The 21586-nt window shown below is 45.9% G+C and overlaps 1 protein-coding gene across 11 annotated transcripts in view; it reads right to left on the bottom strand.

Annotated features, from left to right (window-relative positions):
* The window catches only part of MCF2L2 (MCF.2 cell line derived transforming sequence-like 2), a 178246-nt gene that overhangs the window by 121447 nt on the left and 35213 nt on the right, over positions 1 to 21586 (bottom strand). For 9 of the 11 annotated variants that reach the window (XM_074591573.1, XM_074591577.1, XM_074591574.1 and 6 more), the window contains 2 exons: positions 15941 to 16024; positions 5431 to 5545 (listed from right to left, as the gene is read on the bottom strand). In XM_074591573.1, the coding sequence (XP_074447674.1) occupies positions 5431 to 5545; positions 15941 to 16024 (199 nt within the window). Of the gene's footprint in view, positions 1 to 5430; positions 5546 to 15940; positions 16025 to 16207; positions 16439 to 21586 lie in introns of those variants that run through there. The other 2 variants (XM_074591578.1, XM_074591579.1) reach the window with 1 other exon arrangement.

Raw genomic sequence — 21586 nt, 5'->3', positions numbered from 1 at the left:
GACATGCTGCAATCAAACATCTAATTACAGATTAAGATCAAGAAAAACTGTAAAACATTTCCTTCATCTCTTTTCCATTGTTCATACAAGAAGCATCCCAGGAACACCATTTCCATGGGCCAGTTGGTGCAAACTCATGTCAATAATCCTGAGCCTCTGCTGCAGCTCTGCAGGATCAAGAACAGCAACCTGGGAGCCAAAGTATTGTGCAAATCTGGGATGCCATGCAAGTGTCCCCTGTTCATGTGGGTACTAGGAAAGCGTGCTGCATTTCCCACTTCCATATTTTTATGGCATTTCTCTGAGAATTATAAGATTCAATGACAGTAGACAACCTTTCCTCTTAAGTACTACAACATGCAGCTCTTTCTGCAGAGCACAGCAAAAGTGTTTGCAGCAGTGTCTCTCAAGCACAGGGAAGAGAATTTGCTAGTTTCTCTTTTTATATATGTACAAATACACGCATATCCGTCAATAGCCCGACAAGCGTGCCGAGGAAAAAGACGCCCAGCATGGTATCTATGTGTTTGCTCTAGATGTTAGGGGAAAAAAGGTTCAGAGGAAGGCAACAAAGAAATGGCGTGTATTGCAAACTGCTACAGAAAGGGGGTGAGAAACTAAACACAGAAGTCTCAACCTGGGGCTACCTAACCTACCCAAAAACATGCACTGGTTTTATCCGACTGCTTCTGCTAATTGGGACCAAAAATTGGTTTGGAAGTCTGGTAGGCATGAAAGGCCTGGGCAAGTCAGCCTCAGGCTCCAGCCCGGCAGGCGGCACCTCTGGGGCCTGTCCTGCCTAAGGGAGGCACATCGGACGAGGTCAGGCTTCTTCTCTCTGCCCTGACAGCAGACGCTGCGTGTTATAGGTGAGGTGCCAGGAACTCTGCTTACATCTCAAACAGAGAGGCTGGGCTAAACCTGCTGGCAGTCTGGGAAACCAAAACGAGCACAAGGCCCTGTGTCATTTTCCTTCTTTGCTTGTGTGATACATGTCCAAAAAAGTCTTTTTTGTTTAATTTGCCAAGAAACATTTAGGTCACTACAGAAAGAAAACAACTGCTAGAAATTGTAGGATGCAAATGCATTCAGGAGTTGGGGGGGGGCCAAAAAAGGGAGGGGGGCGTTTTTTTGCTTCTCTGTTCCCATTTAATACCTCCAGCACAGCCTGTCACTCCATGGACTGACATCCATGTTAATTTTTGAGACCCATGTTAAAGCAGCAGGAAGATGGGAATGTAAGAGGGCATAGTTTGAATCAAATGGATCACCAAAATATGGCCTCTACTCCAAAGAACCAGAGAATATATATTGTCATCAGCATCTAAATCTGTTTTCTGCTCAGACTCACACAACCAACCTGCAGCCCCTGAATATCTCTCAGACAATAACTGGATACACAGAATGAGGTCCAAATCTGATGCAGTACCATTGAAACCAGCGATTTATAACAAAATGACCAAAGTATGTGTGTTAGCTGAAGTTAATAAAAGGTCGATGTTGGTCTAGAGAAATACATCATTCAACCAATATCAGGTTAATAAAAATGAGAAAAATCTGTTCTTCACAAGATTTATGATGTAGGTAAACCACAAGTACCGTATTCACACAAGCTGACCGCACATAGAAATTGCCTTGTTTTGCCCACCTGCCTGCTTTGAGAGACGGACTAAAGGCTTTCTAAAAAGAGTATACATGGAGGACTGGAGGCCTAGAAGAATTCCGAATCAGACCCTGACAGTCACACCTTGGCGAGCAAACTGCAATGGAAATAACTGACGAGTCAGCATCTGCCAAAAGCAACAAGTACAACTGTGATTAAAACAAACACAAAATTATTTGTGCCAAGTAAAACTTGCCTCTGTGCCTCACGCTAACTCCTACGGCCCATTTTTAAAAGTCCCTCAAACACGTAGATCAGAAGTCACTTAAAAAAGAGACCTTTGCTGTTTTTTCAAGTACACGTCCACCATTGAGCTGCTCATTTTTTCACATGCTCTTCTGCACGGGGATTTGTAAAACAGCACAAAAGCATCCAGGCATCACTTGCAACAAGAAAAATTAAGTTAATAGATAATAGGAATACGAGCTTATGAAATACAGACAGAGAGAAGATAAGAGAACCACATGCTGCTAAAAAGCAAAGCAGCTGAGCAGAGCACAGGAGAAAACACGGGAGAAATCTGCATCGCTCAGAATCACTCTGGCAGACTACGCAAAGGCAAGCAGCAAAGAAACCATTCAGAGCTACACCTCTGCACCTTGGCTGCTACAGGTGGACGGATGCAACAAACAAGGGTCTAGACAACAGAGGTGCCTTTGGACAACAGTAAACTCAAAGAGGGCCTATAACCCTGACACAAAGCTAGACCTCAGCCTTCTGCAACGTTATTCCCTGCTTTTCACCTTCATGTTCAGGATGGTATCAATTCTCTTCACTGAGATAAGCTAATGGCATCTGTATTCCTTTTTTTTTTTATATAGTAATAGGGCTGATTAGATAGGGCTGATTTAAGATTTAAATTTAGCCAGGGAAACAGAGAGAGTGTCAGCAAGTGATCCCGTTTCAGTGAGCAAGCTGAAAGGAAAGGCCATCCCAAGGTCTGAATGCCATTTGGCACTAGGGGCTGCAGTGTGGGCAAACAGCTGTGGGAAGAAGCCTAGCCAAGATGGGCGCAGCCGCACAAGGGGCTGTACAGCTGAGAAACCCCATGTGTGTGTGTATTCAGAGGAAGGGAGTTTGTTTAAAAATGAACAAACACACACACACTCTATCAATGTTTTTTCAGTGTCAGTACTGTAATATCTCTACCCGCATTATAGAAATGCATTGGGGTTTCTCCAGTTCTCTGAGAAGAGGCATTTGAAGACGGTCCTGCACAGCTAATAAACACCAACTTTACCTCCAAATCAAATGCCGGCTCACTTGCCTAGATCTACAGACGTCCGGCAGAGAGGTTCCCTTTCCCTGAATGAAGTGTGTGCAATTGGCAGAGCTGTTCCATCCTGGGCTCTGAGCTCAGGTTAGCCCTCCAACACTGATTTGAGGAGGCCAGGAGATGTTGAATTTCCTGACCTCTTTTGGAAGCAGAGAAGGACACCTCTTTATCAAAGCAGTTGATCCATGTCAATTGTAAGAGAAGGGAAGCCCTATCTGTTGTAAGTGTGCATGCATCGAGGTATGCGTGTGCATAACACCATGTTACCCAATCTCTGTGGATGCGTATGTACATAGACCACTTTTGTGGAGCACTCTTGTGAGCAGGTGTTGAAAGAGAGGGAAAATTAATCAGATTACAAAAGTCTCACTGGGCTAACCTTACATCCTGGAGAGCAGTTCATGTTTTAAAGCCCAGAAGCGCAAGGTTTACTTACAGCCCACCCCAAAATACCATGGTATGCCACAGCTGGTAAAGCAAATTTGCTCAGCAGTGTCAGAGACAGGTGCGTGCCTGTGCATCTGAATAACACCATTTGCTGTCTATCTTTATCTTTTCAATGTTTTGTCATATGGCACAGAAGGCGAATCATTCCAGAGGGACTTCAAAAGTTACTAACTCACCGAATGACGTCACCTGCAATCATAGATCTCTCCACAACTAGCTTGCTTTGTCCCTCACCATCCACATAAAGGGTGGCAAGTTTCAAACAGTGACTCGAGAAATGTGTTCAATCTTTCTAGAAGCACCGCAACAAAGACTAGCAAACTCCCTGCAAAACTCACATCCCTACAGCGCGATCTATGATCAAACCTAAGAGTCAAGCCAATGTGCTGGTAGGCAGAAGGTGTAGGTTCAAACCCCAGCCTGTCACTGGCCTTGAACAGGTCATTTAAATCAAACTGAACAGTCACTTACTCGACACGAGTTTTGGTGAGCCTGTCTGTGGTGTAAGATATTACTTACACATACCTCATCATCTGTAACATAGGCACATTGCGGCTTTCCTGACATACAAAGTTTTCAAACTTAATTCATCATTCTTTGCACATTGCTCTGGAATTCCTCGAGGGAAAAGGAAACGCAAAACTGACAAACTGAATCAAAGCAAAGGTCCATTTAGCACCATAGCCTGTCTCCAGGGCTGGCAGGTAGCGGATACTGAGGCAAAAGCAGAGGGAAAGTGAATAAGACAATCTTCCTCTTGGTATATTCCCCCAAGTCCCAGCATTAAAGAATGCATGGATTTCTTCAGCCAGAGCCATTGTGTTCAGCTGCCGTTCATGGAGCTATTCTCCATGAATTTGGCTAATTTCTTTTGAACCCATCTGCACTTTTGGCTTTCACACAGGCTGAAGAAGCATAAAGCATTTCTGTGCATCCTATTAACAATGTAATGCGCTGGTTCCCCAACATGTAACACCATTACTGGGAATCGCCCACCGGCATACCGAATACAAAGATCTGGAAAATTAGTTTTGTGTTTTTCTCAGCTACTATTGCTGTTTTATTAACCCTGAAGCTGGTCATCCTCCCAGTCCTGAAGCTAGTGAAGGAATACATAAGACAGAGTTTCTCCTGGCAGAACAAAAGCCCCACAGAGCAGAGTGAAACAATGAAGCTGTTAAATTCACAGTGTGTGGTTTCTCTCAGCTTGCTTTGGCAACTCAGCATGGGGAATACAAGTAGGTGGAGCTGGAAAACTTCTTACTCAAACTTGAAGGAGGCACGTTTTCCCCTCATCCTCCTCTAAGCACCTTTATACACAAGACCACAGGAAATAATAAATCCTCGCTATGCTTCCAGCTAGCACAAACAGCCATGGTCCAGAGACAGGATCAGGGGACTGAAAAAATATTAAGCTCTCTTTTTGGACAAACAAAAAGTAATTCAGCAGCCATGCCGTAGCGCGTTTCCTCAGAGCAGTGGAATTGAGTGTGTTTCACTATCCTTGCACAGCTGCAGGCAAACAGCAAGGAAAACATCCTAGCTGTGGAGTAATCTCCCAACAAACCAAGCATCAGAAAGCACGTGGTGCTTGCCAGAACCCTGCCAAGGGGGGCACCTAGTTTGCTTTCTCAGAAAAGAGAAAGCTTGCACAAAAAGATGCACCCAGAGAATAAGCAATAACAAGACCTATGTAGGTTTGGCTCCTTCCCGATGCAACCCTTCCCTTGTTACGACCAGAGCCCCTGAGAGTTTTCACAAACGGCCCCTCTGAGCTCCCTTTTCATCTGCCATCCTTACTGCTGCTCTTCAGATCCACACCCCCTCCCACCCAGTTCAAGCCCCGAACTGAAATCGTGTCCTGCCTGAAGCTTTCTTTCTCACGCAAAGGGTGTAAGTGGTTCCTTAGGGAACCACCTAGGGCCTCCTGTGCGTCGGGAAGTTTCATACTGACTGGATGGATGCAGCCACTGGTGCATCCCGTCAGCGCCACTGAGGAAGCAAAGCTCTCTGGAAATCAACAGCCGTTTGTGCTTGGCCTCACCTGGGAATGCTGGTTAGATAAGTCACCACGTTCAGAAAATCTTCATCAGGTATGTCACTGAATCCTGCAAATTCTGGAAAGGTTATAATGGGTGCCCCATCCTTCCCTCTTCCTCCTGCAAAAGAGAGGTTGCAAACAGAGAGTGATTTTATGCTTTTGGACAGAGTGGTCGGTACTCAAATGGGGACAATGGCATATCACTCACTGAAAAGCACCCAGATCCAGTACACACGTGATCGGCTTCCCATTTGATAATATAACTCACTGTCGTTTCATTACCTCAGCTTACTCCAGCTGAGATTCTAGCCTTTGTTGTTTATTCATAAACATTCAGCATAACTCTGATTAAGTGCTTTCTTTGGTTCCTTGTTTTCCATTTCCAAGTAGTTTCTTGTGATGATATTACAACATTTCTCTATGTATAGGAACAGCACACTCTGACTCCGTCTAGACATTAAAGAAAATGAAGTAACGGAGCATACAAGCTTTGAATACACACATATAACCCACGACACGGGCCTAGGATCAACCCAGTCTTAGCTCTTTCCTTAACAAAAAACCTGTTTGAAGTGCATGGAGTATTTAATCAATGAGTTTTGCTCTTGTCTTGTTTATTTGCATCAAACCTCCATTAAATAGGACAGGAAGGTCACAAGCAGCAAGGTCAAGAAGGGTCCCTGTCTGAGAGACTCCCTGATTCACAACTCTGGTAGAGCTATGGGAAGCGTGGAGCTGAGCTCCTTATAATCCAGCAGCCTTTACAGTTCTCCTGACAGAATGCCGGGCTCTAGGAGATGCTGCAGTCCACAGCGCAAACCCTGGTTACTTGCAGGATCAACCCTAACTTGGTTCTGCTGATAAATCTGAGCATCACTCAATCCATGCAGAAGTTAACAGGATTTCTCTCACCAACTCGGACTCGGAGCCAAGCAGACTAACGAGGCAGTAGCACATAAAGGAATACTGTGAAACAAAGCTTTTGTGACAGGTACCTTAGTGCTGCTGAGTCTTTCTCCTTCCTCTGCAATCTCTCTGTAAGCCTGTTTTTTGCACTAGGCTGAGGAATTCTCTACGAACCCAACACTGAGCCTGGTCCTGCAGCACACACAGTTTTCCTCATCATTTATCACCTGCAGAACGTTCCTGTTCAAAGAATACTCTGGGTTTCCCCTTAGCGAAGGGGAAGCCATGAGAGGGAGACAGGTAGACAGAAGATTACCTTTCTGAAGGAAAATATCCAATAAGTTATCCCATTAGGAGTATGGAGGGAAACAGAGATGCCGGGGGAAAAAATATGAGTCCTCATTCCTTGAAAGTACCCTCTAAATCCCCATAAATGAACCCTGTTTCCAGGCTGCTCCCATAGACCATTGCCTTTCCCCGCTGATAACCACAGCTGACACCACAAACCGGTTGCTCCTGCTCCTGTTTTAGTGGTCACCGCAAAGAGGTGCTCCGGTAATTCCTAGCTATTTCTGTGTAGAGTCAGTCCCTTGCCAGTCCTCATCCTGCCTCTGCCCAGCCCTCCCAGGCTCAGTTGGATAATTGAAGGTCCCTTCTCTGCTTTCCAGCTGCGGAGAGCTGGAACGCTGAAGAGCCCAGTGTTTGCATAAAGTAAGAGAGAGCTCTAAAAAACAGGAATTTTGAACAAGGAAACCCTTTTCCTTCTTGGCACCTGGTGATGTGGCTTTGTCAGGACACTACCTTTAGCCCCTGTTTTCCTTCCTGAAGGTTGATTATCGCTTTAATTGCGATCTTAAAATGACTCAGTTGTGTCAGATCATCCACTAAACTCACCCAGAGCCACGGCCTCCACATCAACCTTGGGATAAGGCCAAATGCTGACAGGTGGCACCTCGATCTCCGGACGCTCCAGCTGCACTGTCTGCAGTCAGCAGAGATGTAGAATATGCTGTTGTGCAAATTTAGTCAGACTTTCCCCACTGCTGCGCTCTAGAAACCAGGAACTCCAACCAGCAGGTACCCAGTTAGGATGGTTTCTTACAGATTCTTAGTGACATCTTCTGGACACAAACAATAATGGCCAGGAAAATTAAATAGGAAGCCCATCTGCTCTGTCTCTTCTTGCAGAGTTCCATACATGCCAAGGTATTTCATAGATGGTGTCTTGTACGCATTCACATGGTTCCTGGGCACCATGTTTTCCCATTCACGAGTTTCAGATACATGAAGATACTCTAAATGCGGGAGATGCAGCAATATTTGTGAATATTTTGGTTTAAAGAAGCAATATTTGCCCCTTGAGGAGAAGATAAAGTTTCCCCTGGATCCCCTCCTTCAACACCTGATAGCTTACCTGCTGTTATACTCAAGATTTGCTTAAACTACGAGTTTCACATGGCACTTCTAATGCTCCTGCTCACCAGGGTCTCTTTCTGTCCCTTTTACCTCCTCTTTCTCTTGCATCTACATTCATCTACGTGCTTTTCTTTCTCTGGTCCCTTTTCCCCAAGCTAGATGAGGCAGACTGATGATGCACTCACTGTATGTATGTGGGGGCATATTTTTGTCACAGGATCTTGTCCTATAAAAAGCCATCCGAGGAATGAATGTAAACAGGCTTCTCCCCTTCACCACTGCCAACAACTCTAGAAGGATACTTAGGAGCAGCCTCAGACTGAGCATTCAAAAAAGAGCCAGGAGCTCCTTGCCTCTGACTAGGCCACGCGTCCTTAACAGCTCTGGGGCTCCATCTTATTCTCCAAGGTGAAGGTAGCACTTACTGCTGCAACCAAAACAGAAGAACGCTCAGAAGGTTCTTGGCTACGGCTATATTTCAGACAGGGAAACAAACAGGGAAACCCCCAGTTCCTGCCATACCATGAAATTAGGGTGAAATTTGAGGGAGTTTTGTGATCAGAAATTGTTAAGTACTATGACAAGGAGAAAGCAGGAATGTCTGCAGTATTAGGTGACAGGTGATAACACAAATACACTAGAAACAGGTTGTTCCTGCCCATAGCTGAACCTTGAGCAGCGGCTGAGTTGCGAGGAAAAAAGATCCATATCCATGTATCCATATTTCTAACAAGGTAACAAGAGTGGATGCTAGAGAATATAAGGGAAGCTCCTTATATTCCAAGGGGGTCTGGAAAACTCTCTCCTCTGGATGAGGGAGCAGTTCCATACATCTAAATGTTAATGCCATTTTTTTCCCCTGGCGCTAACCAAAATTTGCTGCAGTATGCAAATTTCTGCAGAATGTGAATTGACAAGCTGCAGCTCTTTTTTTTCTGGGCCATCAACCTTGCTTTCTTGGGAGCTGCCACTGGATTTCTTCCAGTATCTTGAAATACTTTAACTGGCTACTCAATGTCTTAGAAGGGCAGAGAGCACAAACTAAAAACCAACAGGGACAGTTGTCAGTCAGTTCCACAGCCATAAGGACTAAGCGCATGGAATTTGGCCCCAAGGACTCTCCCTATACAGTCCTTGCACTTGCTGGGACTGTGCACGACCCCCACACTCCTGGGCATCGCTTGTGAAAAGAATCTGACTGCTGAACAGAAGATTCTACAATCCGTCACGAGTAAGGCACACAGGGACAGAACAAACTCCAGCAGCTCACTCAAGGGGAAAAAAAAAAAAAAAAAAAAAAAAAGAGATTTTTTAAGTAGAAAGTGAGGGCAGTAGGAGGGAGCCAGGAAAGAAGAGCTGAAGAGAGCGAGCCCCATGAAGACAGCACAAAGCCGAGAGGGTTCCTTACGGCTAGCTGAGCACGTCTACTCCTTTAGCAGTGTCTGTGCAGGAAGATAAGGTGGGCAAGAACTGCCAGGAGCAAAGGAGCTTGATGGAAAGCCAGAGCAACATGAGGCTCGAGCTGAGCTAAAGAGCCCCATGGGAGAAGCGAGCAAGAGCTTGAGTTTAGTGCAGTCAGAAGGAGAAACAGAGATAACACTGAAAATCAGCTACCAGGAGCGTAGCCATGGCTGGCTGCTGTCTTCACGCAATGCCCAGGCCTGTGTCTCGCTAAGTGCAGCTCCTCCAGGCGCCATTAGATGCCACTCTGCAGCACGCCTCCAGCAGCCCCGCCACCTCCGACACCTTCGGGCAGCTCCAAAGGCTGGTGCCAGGCCAGGGACAGAGCAGCTGGTGGCAGCGGCAGGAAGGCAGGCTCAGGGCCACCCTCTGGCTGAACTAACAGCAGGCTGGCTCCTGACCCTGCCTCAGGGGAGCCCGGCCATCTCTGGCAGCATCCCCTGGGTCACTGCTCCTCAGCCAGACCCCAACCGCTCCGGCAAGGCCAGCCCCAAAGCTCTGCCCGCACAGGAGACTCAACCGGACTTTGTCTACCATCCCCGATGCAGACCTACGCTCCCCTCCCAGACAGCACCCACAAACATAACACACGCTGCCACCCTATTCAGCTCCATCAATTTCCTTCAAGAGGTCCATCATCTTTCTGCTCTCTACCTCTGCAGAGAGCAACCTGCCTCGCATCCAACCCAAACCCATCGTGTCAAAGGTACAGACCCACCGCTCTTTGGGGAAGGGCATTCTGATTAAAGATCTTGATGTATGATCAGCAAGCAGTTAAACCACTTGCATTCAGGGTCACACATGGAGGTGCCTCAGACTCAACAACTTGAAGCACAAATGAGGCAGACAGCATCCGCAGGAGTTGGAGGCTGGGCTGCCTGGAAAAAGGCAAGACTGAAGAGGGAAAGATTACAGTCAGCTTGACCCTCTGCCTGGTTTGCCACTCAGAACGACACCATCACTTTCCTCCTCTTCCTGGGCACCTTCCTTATTTCCACCCCAGATTCTTGCTGAGCTTTTCCTCTTCGCTTGTGGCCAAAGGGCAGAGGGACAGGACAGAAGTACAGAGTGAATGTGGAAGGGAAAGAAAAGTAGGAGAGAGGGTGCACAAGCTGCATCAGGGCAGTACAAGGCATGATAATGGGACCATCGCTCACTCTTAGGTGTGCCAATTCCCCACGTGCCAGGACACAAAGCAGCATTCATCGTTGCTGCTGTTTGACGGGCTTTCCAGCTGCCAATGTGGCCTGGCTAGCTGTTGCAGTGAAGATGGGGCCAGAATTCAGCTGTGGCAACAAAACAGCTGAAGTATTTGGGGGAGGAATACACATGGGGGAGAATGGGATATGGCAGCAGAGAAAATTTAGTTTTGCTTTGCAGTGTAAAGGGTGCGATGGACAAATGAGGTGTGAGCGCCGAATTCGGAGAGCTCTCACAGCTGGAGTTGCATGCTGGTATGATCGATGTAAAAGCAGCAAGCCATCACAACTGTAGGCCAAGTTCCTGGACACAATGGTGATCCGAGGAAGTCTCCCCCTCCCCGTTCTAGATCACCTATGCCTCCGGTCCAGGGACAAAAAATATCCATGGTTTAGATACTCAGGGGCTACACTAAGTCCTATTCCATAGCCAGCAGCCCTTCTTGTAACACTGATAGCTGGATTTATAAAGCCACATCTAACCAGAGCTTACCAAACATGCTGAACGCCTTGGAAAAAAAAAAAAATAAGTCCCAAACCACCACAAACAGGCTATGGGCAGGAGACGTTCCAAAAGTTTGTCTGCCAGTTTACAGCACGCACCTCCCCAGCCTGTCACAGACACCAACTCAGCAGTCGGTACTGCACGGTTTTCGTTCAAACGCTGCTGACCCCAGCAGGCTGACCGCCTGGCTCTGCCGCGTGCACAGAGCGACCTTAGTCACAGCACAGCCCGCCGCGGTTCACCTCCCGGGTCACACAGTTGAAGGGTTCAGGGATATCTTGGCTGAAGTTTTGCTGCCTTGGCCAGGTTTTGCTTTTTCCATGCCCTCTTGTTTTGTTTTTCCACAGTGATTAAGGGTTGTGAATGCTGAATTTCTCATTACAGTTACATCATACTTCCTGGGTGCAGATTTTTACACAAACTCCAACTGTCCTTTCAGCAAGGTCAGGCCAGGTTTTCCAAAAGGCTCGTTTAAACAGGAAGCAGATGGCCAAATACCCTCCAGGCTTTGGAAATGAAATAAACTGGCTTCAGAGTCAGTTACCATTTTCAGATGCCATCCACTGAAGTCCATTGACTTTACAGGAGCAGAACACAGAGAAAATGAATCTCTACTAAAACACGTCGTGACAGTTTGTCTAATAAATTCGTGATTTAGTAACAGGATCCATTATTGCTGCAAATGGCAGATTGGGCTCTTTGACAGAGTAATTATAGATAAGAACAGGTTGTGAAGCTGCAGATAAAAAGGGAGGGGGTAGTAGTAGTTCCAAGAGCAGACTGATACAGCGGGTTGTTAGTCTGTCGCCAGGACAGGAACAGTGTTTTACCAGCGGTTCTCCCTTCTTCAGTAAAAACTGGCACGTGCTAGAATAGCCAGGTTTTCAGTACTACCCAACTTTGTGATCTAGTTCCCTTAACAGCTACAGGAAACACACACACATAGCTGTGCACTCCTGTGTTGTGACAGCTGCAGTCCCGTAATTGGGAGTTCAGTTTTCAGGGAAAGGAAAGAGGCAGTAGTGGTTTCAAAACTAGAATTTAACCACAAGAACCAGTACACCCACCAGATCTCACAAGCTAAGCAGGGCTAGATCAGCACATGGAAAAAGAGATGACCAAAGCAGAACTACATGATTAAGGACGTTGTCATACTACACTGCAGCCTTTTCCATGACCACAGAGAACCGGGGAAGGCTTTGGAGAGTTTCCCTGTTCTTGGCACGGGCAGCACGGGCTCGGTTAGTCCGGTAGCCAGAGGGCCAGGACAAACAGGAGGTTGTCAGGATCTAATACAGTCATTCTAACTAGACCCTGACACAATCAAACACCAAACTCATTAGGCTTGTTACTTAATTCCTAGCATCTGCTCAGAGACTGCAAGAGTCAGATCCTCTTTGAGAAGTTTCTACACAGCAATAGTAGAGGAAGGTGTTTCTAATGAGTCATGTCCAGGGAAAACAAAGAGCCTTTGACTTCAATTGTTCTACTCTTTCTTTTCTGCTGTACTGCAAGGGAATATTATGGTTTCACTATGTCTGCCTCAGCCAGCGGCTGTTAATAAAAAGCTGATATTAACCAAATAAATATTCATTTATAACAAACTCCGTAACAGTTAACCAGTTACTTTCATTATCACCGGACAAGTGTATTTGGGTCCACAGGACTGAACGGGAGAGCTCGACAAAGCGAGAGGCCGTGGAGTGGCACAGACCAGACTCACAGCACGTGCGTGCATGGAAGAGATGGCTAGAGCTGCCCTCTGGAGTGAAAGAAATAACCCCGGCTAGGATAAATCAGTGTATACCATTTTTATGAAGTCATTCATCCAAACATATTACACACCCAAAACACTCTACAAGTTGGGAGTGTCTTTTACTGCCCACAGTGATGGGGCCAGAGAGCAGAGGGCGTTTTTCAGACAGTGGCTACTGAGCTGAAACATTATCAGCATGGAAAACCAGGAAACAGGCAATATCAGGAGATTTTCAGCCTCCACACAGGCAAGCACTGAAGCACCCAAATATTTGTGGTTGCTTGTGCCTAATGAAAAGCAGCATGCTTTAAGGAAAAGCTGCAGAGCCGCCTGGGGAAAAAAAAAATTAATCAAAATCAAATGAGGTCATTTACTTTGATAAGTGAGACAGGAGAGTGCCCAGATCTGTTTTCATTGGATGAAAAAAACCAATGTTTTGCTAGAGGAAAAAGAAAGTTACACTTACTTAGAGAAATGCATTTTTGAAAAGTATAGTCATTTCTGGCTTGTATCTAAACCTCGGTTTGCAGGAGGCAATAAAGGGGCAGTAAGGAAGATTCCTGTTATGTTTTACCTATAACCCACCAGTGGTCACCAACAGAGTAAGATCCTGGGCTAAAGGGATTGTATGTTCGTGCTTTCCTTCACAGGCTGACGTGGGGATTTCGGAGCGGAGGCACCCAGGTTTCCAAATATAGCTGTAAACTTCAGACTGAAATCAACTCAGAAACTATGAGCTATACTGCCCTGTTTCTTATTAGGATATTATTTCCAGACTGTACTGAGGAGATTTTAGATAGGCCTGAAAATTCTTCAAATGGGACTTGTTATTTATGCAGATGGGGCATGAAAGACACCTTTTCACTCACTTTTGGTATTTGTTATTAGTACTTGTATGCTGATGAACCAGTTATTTGCTGATCCCTAACAAGCAAGCCCCTCAGCCCTGCCTTCTATGAAGGGATATTTCCAAAGTCTTTAAGCACCTTAGGTTTAAATAAGGCTAAACATCTTTCTCATCGATTCCAAGAATAGAAGAATTAGATCAAATGTGAAGAGTTGAATTTGCTAAAATAGCAGATGATAATACAGGCACTGCTGAAATGATGGGTCCATAAAGAAATATGAAAATGCTTTTTTGTATTTACCCTTGACATTTCTGTGCCATGTTTAAAGTTCTAGCTGGAGCTGGAAATGGGTTTTTCTTCCTGTTTCATAAACTGCTTTCCACAAGTTGCTCATTACACGCTACCTATAGCTTTTATTGATGGGCTCAAATGTTGCAAGGTAATGAGGCTTAAGAAAAGCAGTCTTCCACGTTTTACCAGGTAGACGGTGCATGTAAGCCACTGAATTCTCAACGTGCATAAGTGTTCTTTACACTGATATAAGTGTTTTCAGGCATTCGTGTATCAGCTAAATCAAAGGCCTTGAAAACAATATTGGTTTCAGCAGCTCTGCATGCCTGGTGAGCGGGAAAAGCAAGCAGAGCATTCCAGAGAGACCAGCTGATATGTGCTTTCTTGCTTTCAAAGAGCAGACAAGGATCCCAGTTGTGATCTGACTGAAGTCACCATCAAGACCCAAAAGGAGCTGAACAGCTATTAGATTCCCTGTTCCCTTCCTTGGATTTGCAATACTGTAAAGTCAGTTTAGCACTAACAAAAGGGATCCGAGTGGCATTCCTGAAGCAGTTCTTTCAGTGAGGATTGGTTTCAAACTTGACAACAGCCCCCAGGTTAAGAGACTGCCAGCTCCCACCCATCAGTCGTTATTTTGTCCGTTAAGCAGCTAGCACCTTAAGGGAAAGGGCGGCCCGGCCTTCCCTGACTACCTAACGCTTCCGAGACCTTGCTGTGGCACCTGTGCATTGCAATCCCTGGCAGCGGGCTGTTAAGTCGCACTTAACAATAACCCCAAGTTACCCACTCCCCCCTGCAGCCTGGCACGGCAGAGCTCTAGTAAGCACATGGTGCGCAGGCGAATGCCTGGACAGCCAGAGGAGAATGCTGCAACGTTACCCCACGGAAATTGCCTTAGGAGAGATGATGCTACACTAGCATTTCCTACTTACCCTCCACTGAGCGCAATGGTGGGATGCAAAAGGTTTGAGACATTTTATGCACTTGCTGACACTGTTCTGCATGGAGGTGCGCATTTATTAGGAATTCTAGAAAGATGTGAGACTGAGAGGCTTCGCTGCAGACAAGAGGGCTGCTGGTTCCACCTCTGCTCAGTCAATACCCTCTGTCGAATGAAAACCAGTTAGTTATTGAGCCTATGAAACTGCCACAAGATGCTACCTAGAAACCTCCAAAATCAAGTTTTAATACTCAGAGCCCCATAAAGAGTTCTGAGTAACTGAAGATTTGGATTTCCTTTGGCATCTTGGAGTGTACTTGAAAATGCGAAGATGCAGCAAGGATTGGGCCTGCCGAGTTGATCGTTTGCAGAGCTGGGTGCGTACTCTCTGCTCTGTGTAGCCAGAGCTCCTCTCCACCGAGCAGAGAGGGACAGGTTGTCCAAGAGTACCTTTTTATGACCATCTCAGTATTTCATGCAAAGTCATGATACTTCACTGTGTGTCTATGGGGGAAAAGGAAAGCAAATTCTTAATTCCCTCATTTGCAGAACATGCAGAAACAGAGACAAAAGGAGCTGCCAGGGGCCATACAATCAACAGCAGAGGCCTTTTTAGGACCCAGATAAGGATTTATCTTCTACAGTATCCAAAATAAGTGTATTAAATAATTTGGCAAATATTTCAATATCAGCTATTTATTCAGGGCAGGAACTGCGTCACTTTGTGTGACTGCAAACTTCAGGGAAACAAAGGAACATGTAATAATCAAATCTTGAAAAGATTACAACCTTACACTTTAGAAATTAATCATTTCTAAAACAAAGGCAAATAAGGAAGAGGGGGAGGGTCACGAACAGCTCCCTGATAGACCAAAGTCTTTTCCCATAAACAAGGTGCTTGGACCTTGTGCAAAGATACATACAGAGAGATTTGTTTAATTTCTTACCCTCTAAATCTGTTCCCCCCACTCCATTGTGGGGAGCATGGAAAATTAACTTGCCTTAAGAAAAACAAGCACAGCAAGCTGACATTTATCAGTTCCATACACTGTGAGTGTGATTGTAACAGCACTTTTCATTAGCAATATAAAAATACTATTGGAACTGCTTGAAGGGTGACAGTCAGCACGTCAGATTTCAATTCGTTTCCAAGACAATCCCGGAGTGTGACTACCAGTAGCTTCTTACCTGACAAGATGGCAAATTGCCTGTGGAGCTGCTCTATTATATCCACTGCAACCAGCGGCCGTATCTCCTGCTGCATGATTTCATCTGTGCAAGTGAAAACAGAAACCTTCAATGAGTTAATGACAATTTTTCCATCCTTTAAGAACCCAGCAAACCAAAGACAACACTCAAAGGAAAAGAACCTGGCTTGACTACTGGTTCAGATGTTATACGACCACCACGGAGAAGTTAATGATACTTACAGAGTCTCATCCTCAGACTACTTACTTTATCGCCTTGTGATTCCAGAGAGAGCTTTTCATAAACCAGCTCCCGTAGATTTGCCAGAGCTTGTCACAGGTTTGCTCAAGCTGACAACCTGCTCCTCACTACGTCATGTTCCAATGTTAAGCCACTGCATTTGGCTTCCCACATAAAGCAGCTTTTCAGTCTTTGAAACTGTAAAGTCTATTTCAGAGACAATGCCATGTTCCACCCTGAACTCCCTGGTCTCTGCCTGAGGACTTTGTGTAACTACCCAATCCAGAACAGTTTCCTTTGCTGATGCTTTTTCCGCTACGAGCAAATACATAGTAAAAGGAGGAAATAAGAGGCTGTGAGGCTTTCTTCTCATGAAAACAAAGCCTGTTCTTTTGAAGTAAACACCAAAAAGCTAAAAAATAACTTGGCGAGCAGCTGGGGAAAAAATCACCACAATTTTTGTGTGCAATCTATTCAGTGCCCAGCAACTATAACCTCACATTGAGCTAATTTGATCCCTTTCTGGAACAGGTGCACCCAGTTGTTCTCCCCACTCTTCACCCTCGTCTAGACCAGCAACATTTACTGGGGAGTATTTGCCAGCTCAACTGGCAGGATCCAGGCTTACGTTACAATAGCAGCTGTTATACCCAGGCCTTTAGCCAGTGTAGAGCTACAGAACCACCACCAGTGCTGGCTTTGCACGCTCACCTCGAACTGCCCAGGCAACAGGCGGAAGGGAGGGCGCTGGGTCAGACAGACCACGGATCAGACTAAGGGCAGGCAGTTGCCCTATTTAGGCACCAAGATCTTCACTGATGTCAGTACAATGGAGGCACTGAAATACTTTGGTGCACCTGGTTTTAAACAAACTCTCCAGAAACAGAGCGGGAGGTCAGAGAGGTTAGAAAGTAGCTTCTTCCTCCTGTGTCCCAGTCTGCTGCCCAAAATACCCTCTGTCTTGCTTTCAGACACCCACTCCGATCCTTTCCAGAACTAGGGATTCTAGGTTTTAAGTTACACAATGTCACTTGGAAACTTTTCTATTCGTTTTCAAACACTTCACTAATGCCTTGAGGCAAAGTAATGGAAGGGCTTGTGTCATTGCCCTCTCCTAGACAGACGGTGACACACAACATGGAAAGAAGCTGCATAGGTTTTGGCTGATGCACAAAACAAGTCAGTAATTCCAAGCAATTGAAAGAAAAAAAAAAAAATCTCAAGAGAGCTGATTCTGCAAATCCTCCCTTTGAACTACAAAGGGGAAAAGTCAAACTAGAACGAGTGATGTTTTTGATGTGGGACCTTCATTTCCATCCTGTTTATGCAGCCCACTATCAGCTTCTCCGATTCTTGACATTGCAGGTGGCTAAGAGCCAGAAGAGCAGCCTAACGAATCACAGCTAGAGAGCTTGGTTTCAGTGATGTCCACCGAACTTACTGCAATTTCAATGTACTGCTATGGGCATGTATTTACACTGCTGCACAGAATTAGCAGAACTAAGGCTTAGCTTTGGACACAGACTAGTTTATTTGCACTCTGAGCAGAGATACACTGCTCCAAGTAACCAAGCGGGGTGTCCGCAGAGCGCTGAGCCACACAGCAACAGTCCAAGAGCCCTGCGTGTCCGTGTGTGAGCTGTGCTCACTTATTTGACCAAATGTACTTTATACTACTTTCTTCATCACCTGAATGGAGGCCAAGAGCTGTCCAAGATCCGACTCTGACTGTGTCAGGTACAGCACGCATATGAGACCAGTGAGACTCAAGATCTCCTAAACTGGTGGCAGCTGTGGGTAAGGAAGAGAATAATTTGTTTCGAAAAGCATAGTGGGACAACTTAGATTTGTGGACAAAAGCCTGCAAGTTTCTAGACAAAGCAACACAAAGGCTAAAACAGTAACATTGTTCTGAGTCTGTCTGTAGACACCTTGGACCCGAGATAACTCCGTGTGACAGTCTGTGGAAATTCACTGAAACGGACAGTAACACTAAACTCAGGCCATCATATTCACCAAGTCACGTTCAGTTTCTCAAAGGAAAGCCCGCTGAACAGCTAGGGACAGAGAACCGATTTCCATTCTACGCCTTTACAAATACAACTAGCAAACCTATTCACTAGGCTTGCTTTCCATACAGCACGTGGTCACTTGGCGACTGAAGGGCAGAACAGCCTCCGATCCCCCCACAGGTATCCTACTGACCCCAGCTGACATTATTCAAGGCGGCTGGGTATGGTGCTGCAGCATCATACAGGATCTCACCCCTCCTCCTACAGTTTTTTCTTGTCTCTGTATCAAACATCCATAAATTCTTAATCCTTAGACATCAGGATTCCCAAAGTCTGTTTTATCCCCTTCCAACAACATTTTTGTGCATAGGAAGGACACGTCAGCTGGCACAGTGTCACCTACCTTGTGCACCCGTGACAGACAAAGCAGGGAAGTCGGAGGACCCACAAAGTAGTTTATAGCCTGCCACCCGGAGCTGCTCCCCCAGCCCACCTAAAGGGAGGTTTATGCCAATTCATTATCTATATGGTGGCAGCACAGAGATCCCGGCCAACAGCCACACGGTACTCCGGGTTTTGAGGAAGCTGAAAGAAGCTGGTATATGTTCCCGGAGCAAACAACAGTAACCCATTAGGTTTTTCCTATTTTACTCGGCAGTTTCCCCCATGCGCATCCAGAATGGGATCTGTGCAGGAAACTGCAAAGTAAAAAAGGAAGGGCAAAACAAAACAATTTTGAATATACAAGGTTATTTATTAGAAAGCAGAGAACACCATACGCCTGATTTCTCTGCCAGCTGCTTAAGAACAGCCCGTTGATAGTCCAGATAAATACTACACCCAAGAAACCAGCAACAAAAAGGCCCTGTACTCCATGAATACAGCTCCCAACAAGTACTGACAAGCGTCTCCAGACGGTTGGTCAAAGACTTCTAGCATCTTTCAGACAGGCTATTTGAAGTGTTTCTGAATCACTGTAACAGTAATAGATACGCCCTTTTTCAAACCACAGGTTGGCAGCAAGATGGAGGCAGAAGAGAGAAGAACGGGTGTTCAGAGGTGACTATAGCTGAATCAAAAATAGCAAAAAACCCAAACACAACCAATCAACCCACCCAGAAGTAGAAAAACTAGAAAGTGTGGCACCATCTCCAGCCTCTCAGAGACTTGCTTTAAAAATAGCTTTCATTCTGGTTCCTAAACATCCTTTTTTTACCAAAAGAATTTTGTGGCGTAAGGATAAGATGAAGTAATAGGAAGAAGAACTGCAGAGTGCCAGTCAGTTCTCATCAAACCCCCTTGCCTAGGCAAGACAAGCCACATGGGGTTTGCTGTAAGAGCCACACTCCGCAGGAGACACTGAGGTGATGAGAAAGGTGGTGTAAAGTACACCTGGTGACGAGGGATCACACGTTCAAGTAAGCGAGCGTAGCTCACACACTGACACGCTGGGAAAAGAAATTGTAGCAGAAGAAACTAGCAGGAGACGGAGAAAACCTGAAGAAACAAGGGAAGGTGCCTTGTGATCCCAAATGGCAAATCAGGTCACGTGGCTACAAAATGTCAGTAGCTGTAGCCAACAGCACACAAGGTCACACTCGCCCTCTTGCACCTTCCTCTAGGACAGTGCTTGAAGGTATTTACTCTCCAATACTGATGAATTCGTAACACCATCCCAGCACAGAGCTTGCAAGAGAGGTGCCAAGTCCTTGGAAACATATAATTACCTGGGGCTGCTGAAGGAAGCTTTTAATCTTTGACTAAAAGAAAAACTTGAAAAAATTCTTAAAGGCAAACCGAAAGACACAGGTCTGGGTTTGTGTTAAAGCCATGACATTTTGCCTAGCATTAGTGAGCATTAATGCGTTCATACCTTCCACTAACTTTACCCCAGGAGGCCGTGTAGCCGCTCTGCTCCGCGTCCTGCAAGCCACGAGCCTGCAGGAAGCAGGGTCCGGGCTCTCGGGCAGAAGCAAGGTACCATCTTCCTGCGGCACAGACACGCAGCTGAGCAAACCCTGCTTTAGGCGGACGGGAGCTGCCATTGAGGCAACAGCTGCAGGTTCACAGACTGCTTCAGAAAAGCTTACTGACGATAAGCACGTTTTAATTCGCTACACGGGGACCCAAAAACCAACGAGAGGGTTTTAGGAAGCTGACAAGGTGCAGGAGCTTGAGAACAACTTGCTTCATTGCACCTTGCTAACGTCTGCAGAAGAGATTGGACAAGCCCGGGTCACTTCAGAGCAGCGCTGTCCTCTGACAGGAACTGTACAGCCACGCAGCAAAGACCTTATCATACCCCAGCCAAGCGGCTGGAACGTGGTTATCTCGGCAACCTTCACTCAGGCATTTCCTAGCTTCTGTGTGATTATTCTCGTGGTCTTCACTTTTTTTTTTTTAATTGAAGAGGCAGCTACACATAACTTTTCAAATTTAAAAAAGAAAAAAAGCTTAATTGATCAAACAGTATTGTTTGAAACAATGACAATCCCCTACATAGGTCACCAAAGTTGAATCTTTACACATACCATGCAGCTCTTCATTACTTGTGCTAACTGAATTTGCCAGGACAATTAAAATGTGAATAAGAATGTGATACTAGGGAGCTAGAAGAGAAGCACGTCAGTTCATTTACTCTTGGTTCTCCTCTCAAACCGCTATAAATTCAATTCCTATCAGAAACTGTTTTTACATGCAAGACCAGCTTCACTGCAGAAGAATCAGGCCTTACAGTTTTGCTTCCCAAGCTTTTCTACTGAGGGGCAGAACGAGAAAAGCAATTACTACAGCCATCTGCCTGACGCAGCTCCTCCTCCCTCCCAGATCTCCAGGGAGGCTAGCTGCAACTGGGCCACCTAACCTTTAAGAGGAAAGCCATTCAGTTACGCTTCCTAATTCCTCCCTTAAAAATGAAACACGCTTGGGCTTCCCCGCACACACGCTCGCTTATTTTATTTCTCACTGCAGCTGTGGGCATTCCTGCAGCAGGGCTGGAGCGCAGCCCAGGGACAGCCGCCTTCACGGCTACACCACCAGCGGTGGAGTAAAAGCTACAATGAACGTAATCTTGTTCCCTCCTCTCTTCTCTGAGCAGAGAGAAGCTAGTTTACATGCTAATGGCAATGACTGGTTTCCAACCGTGTTGGAAAGACGGCCCGCTGGAGCGAAAGATTGGGCTGCACGGAGCAGATTGACGCAGCAGTGCCGGTTCCTCCATGAAAGACAAGCAAAGGCAACCAGCCACAGCAGGACACCGGGGCTTCCTTGTTCCTCAGTGACCCAGCGCTACAACTGCCTGCCCGCCTGGTGACTAGAGGGGAGGGTTGCTTCAACCCCCCCATCTGAAGTCACTAATCTTGGAATAAGGGGTTACAAATTGCCAGAGCGAAGT

The sequence above is a fragment of the Larus michahellis genome, chromosome 6 (assembly GCF_964199755.1).
Source record: "Larus michahellis chromosome 6, bLarMic1.1, whole genome shotgun sequence".
NCBI classification, from domain to species: domain Eukaryota; kingdom Metazoa; phylum Chordata; class Aves; order Charadriiformes; family Laridae; genus Larus; species Larus michahellis.
This window is presented reverse-complemented; position numbering and strand designations above follow the sequence as displayed.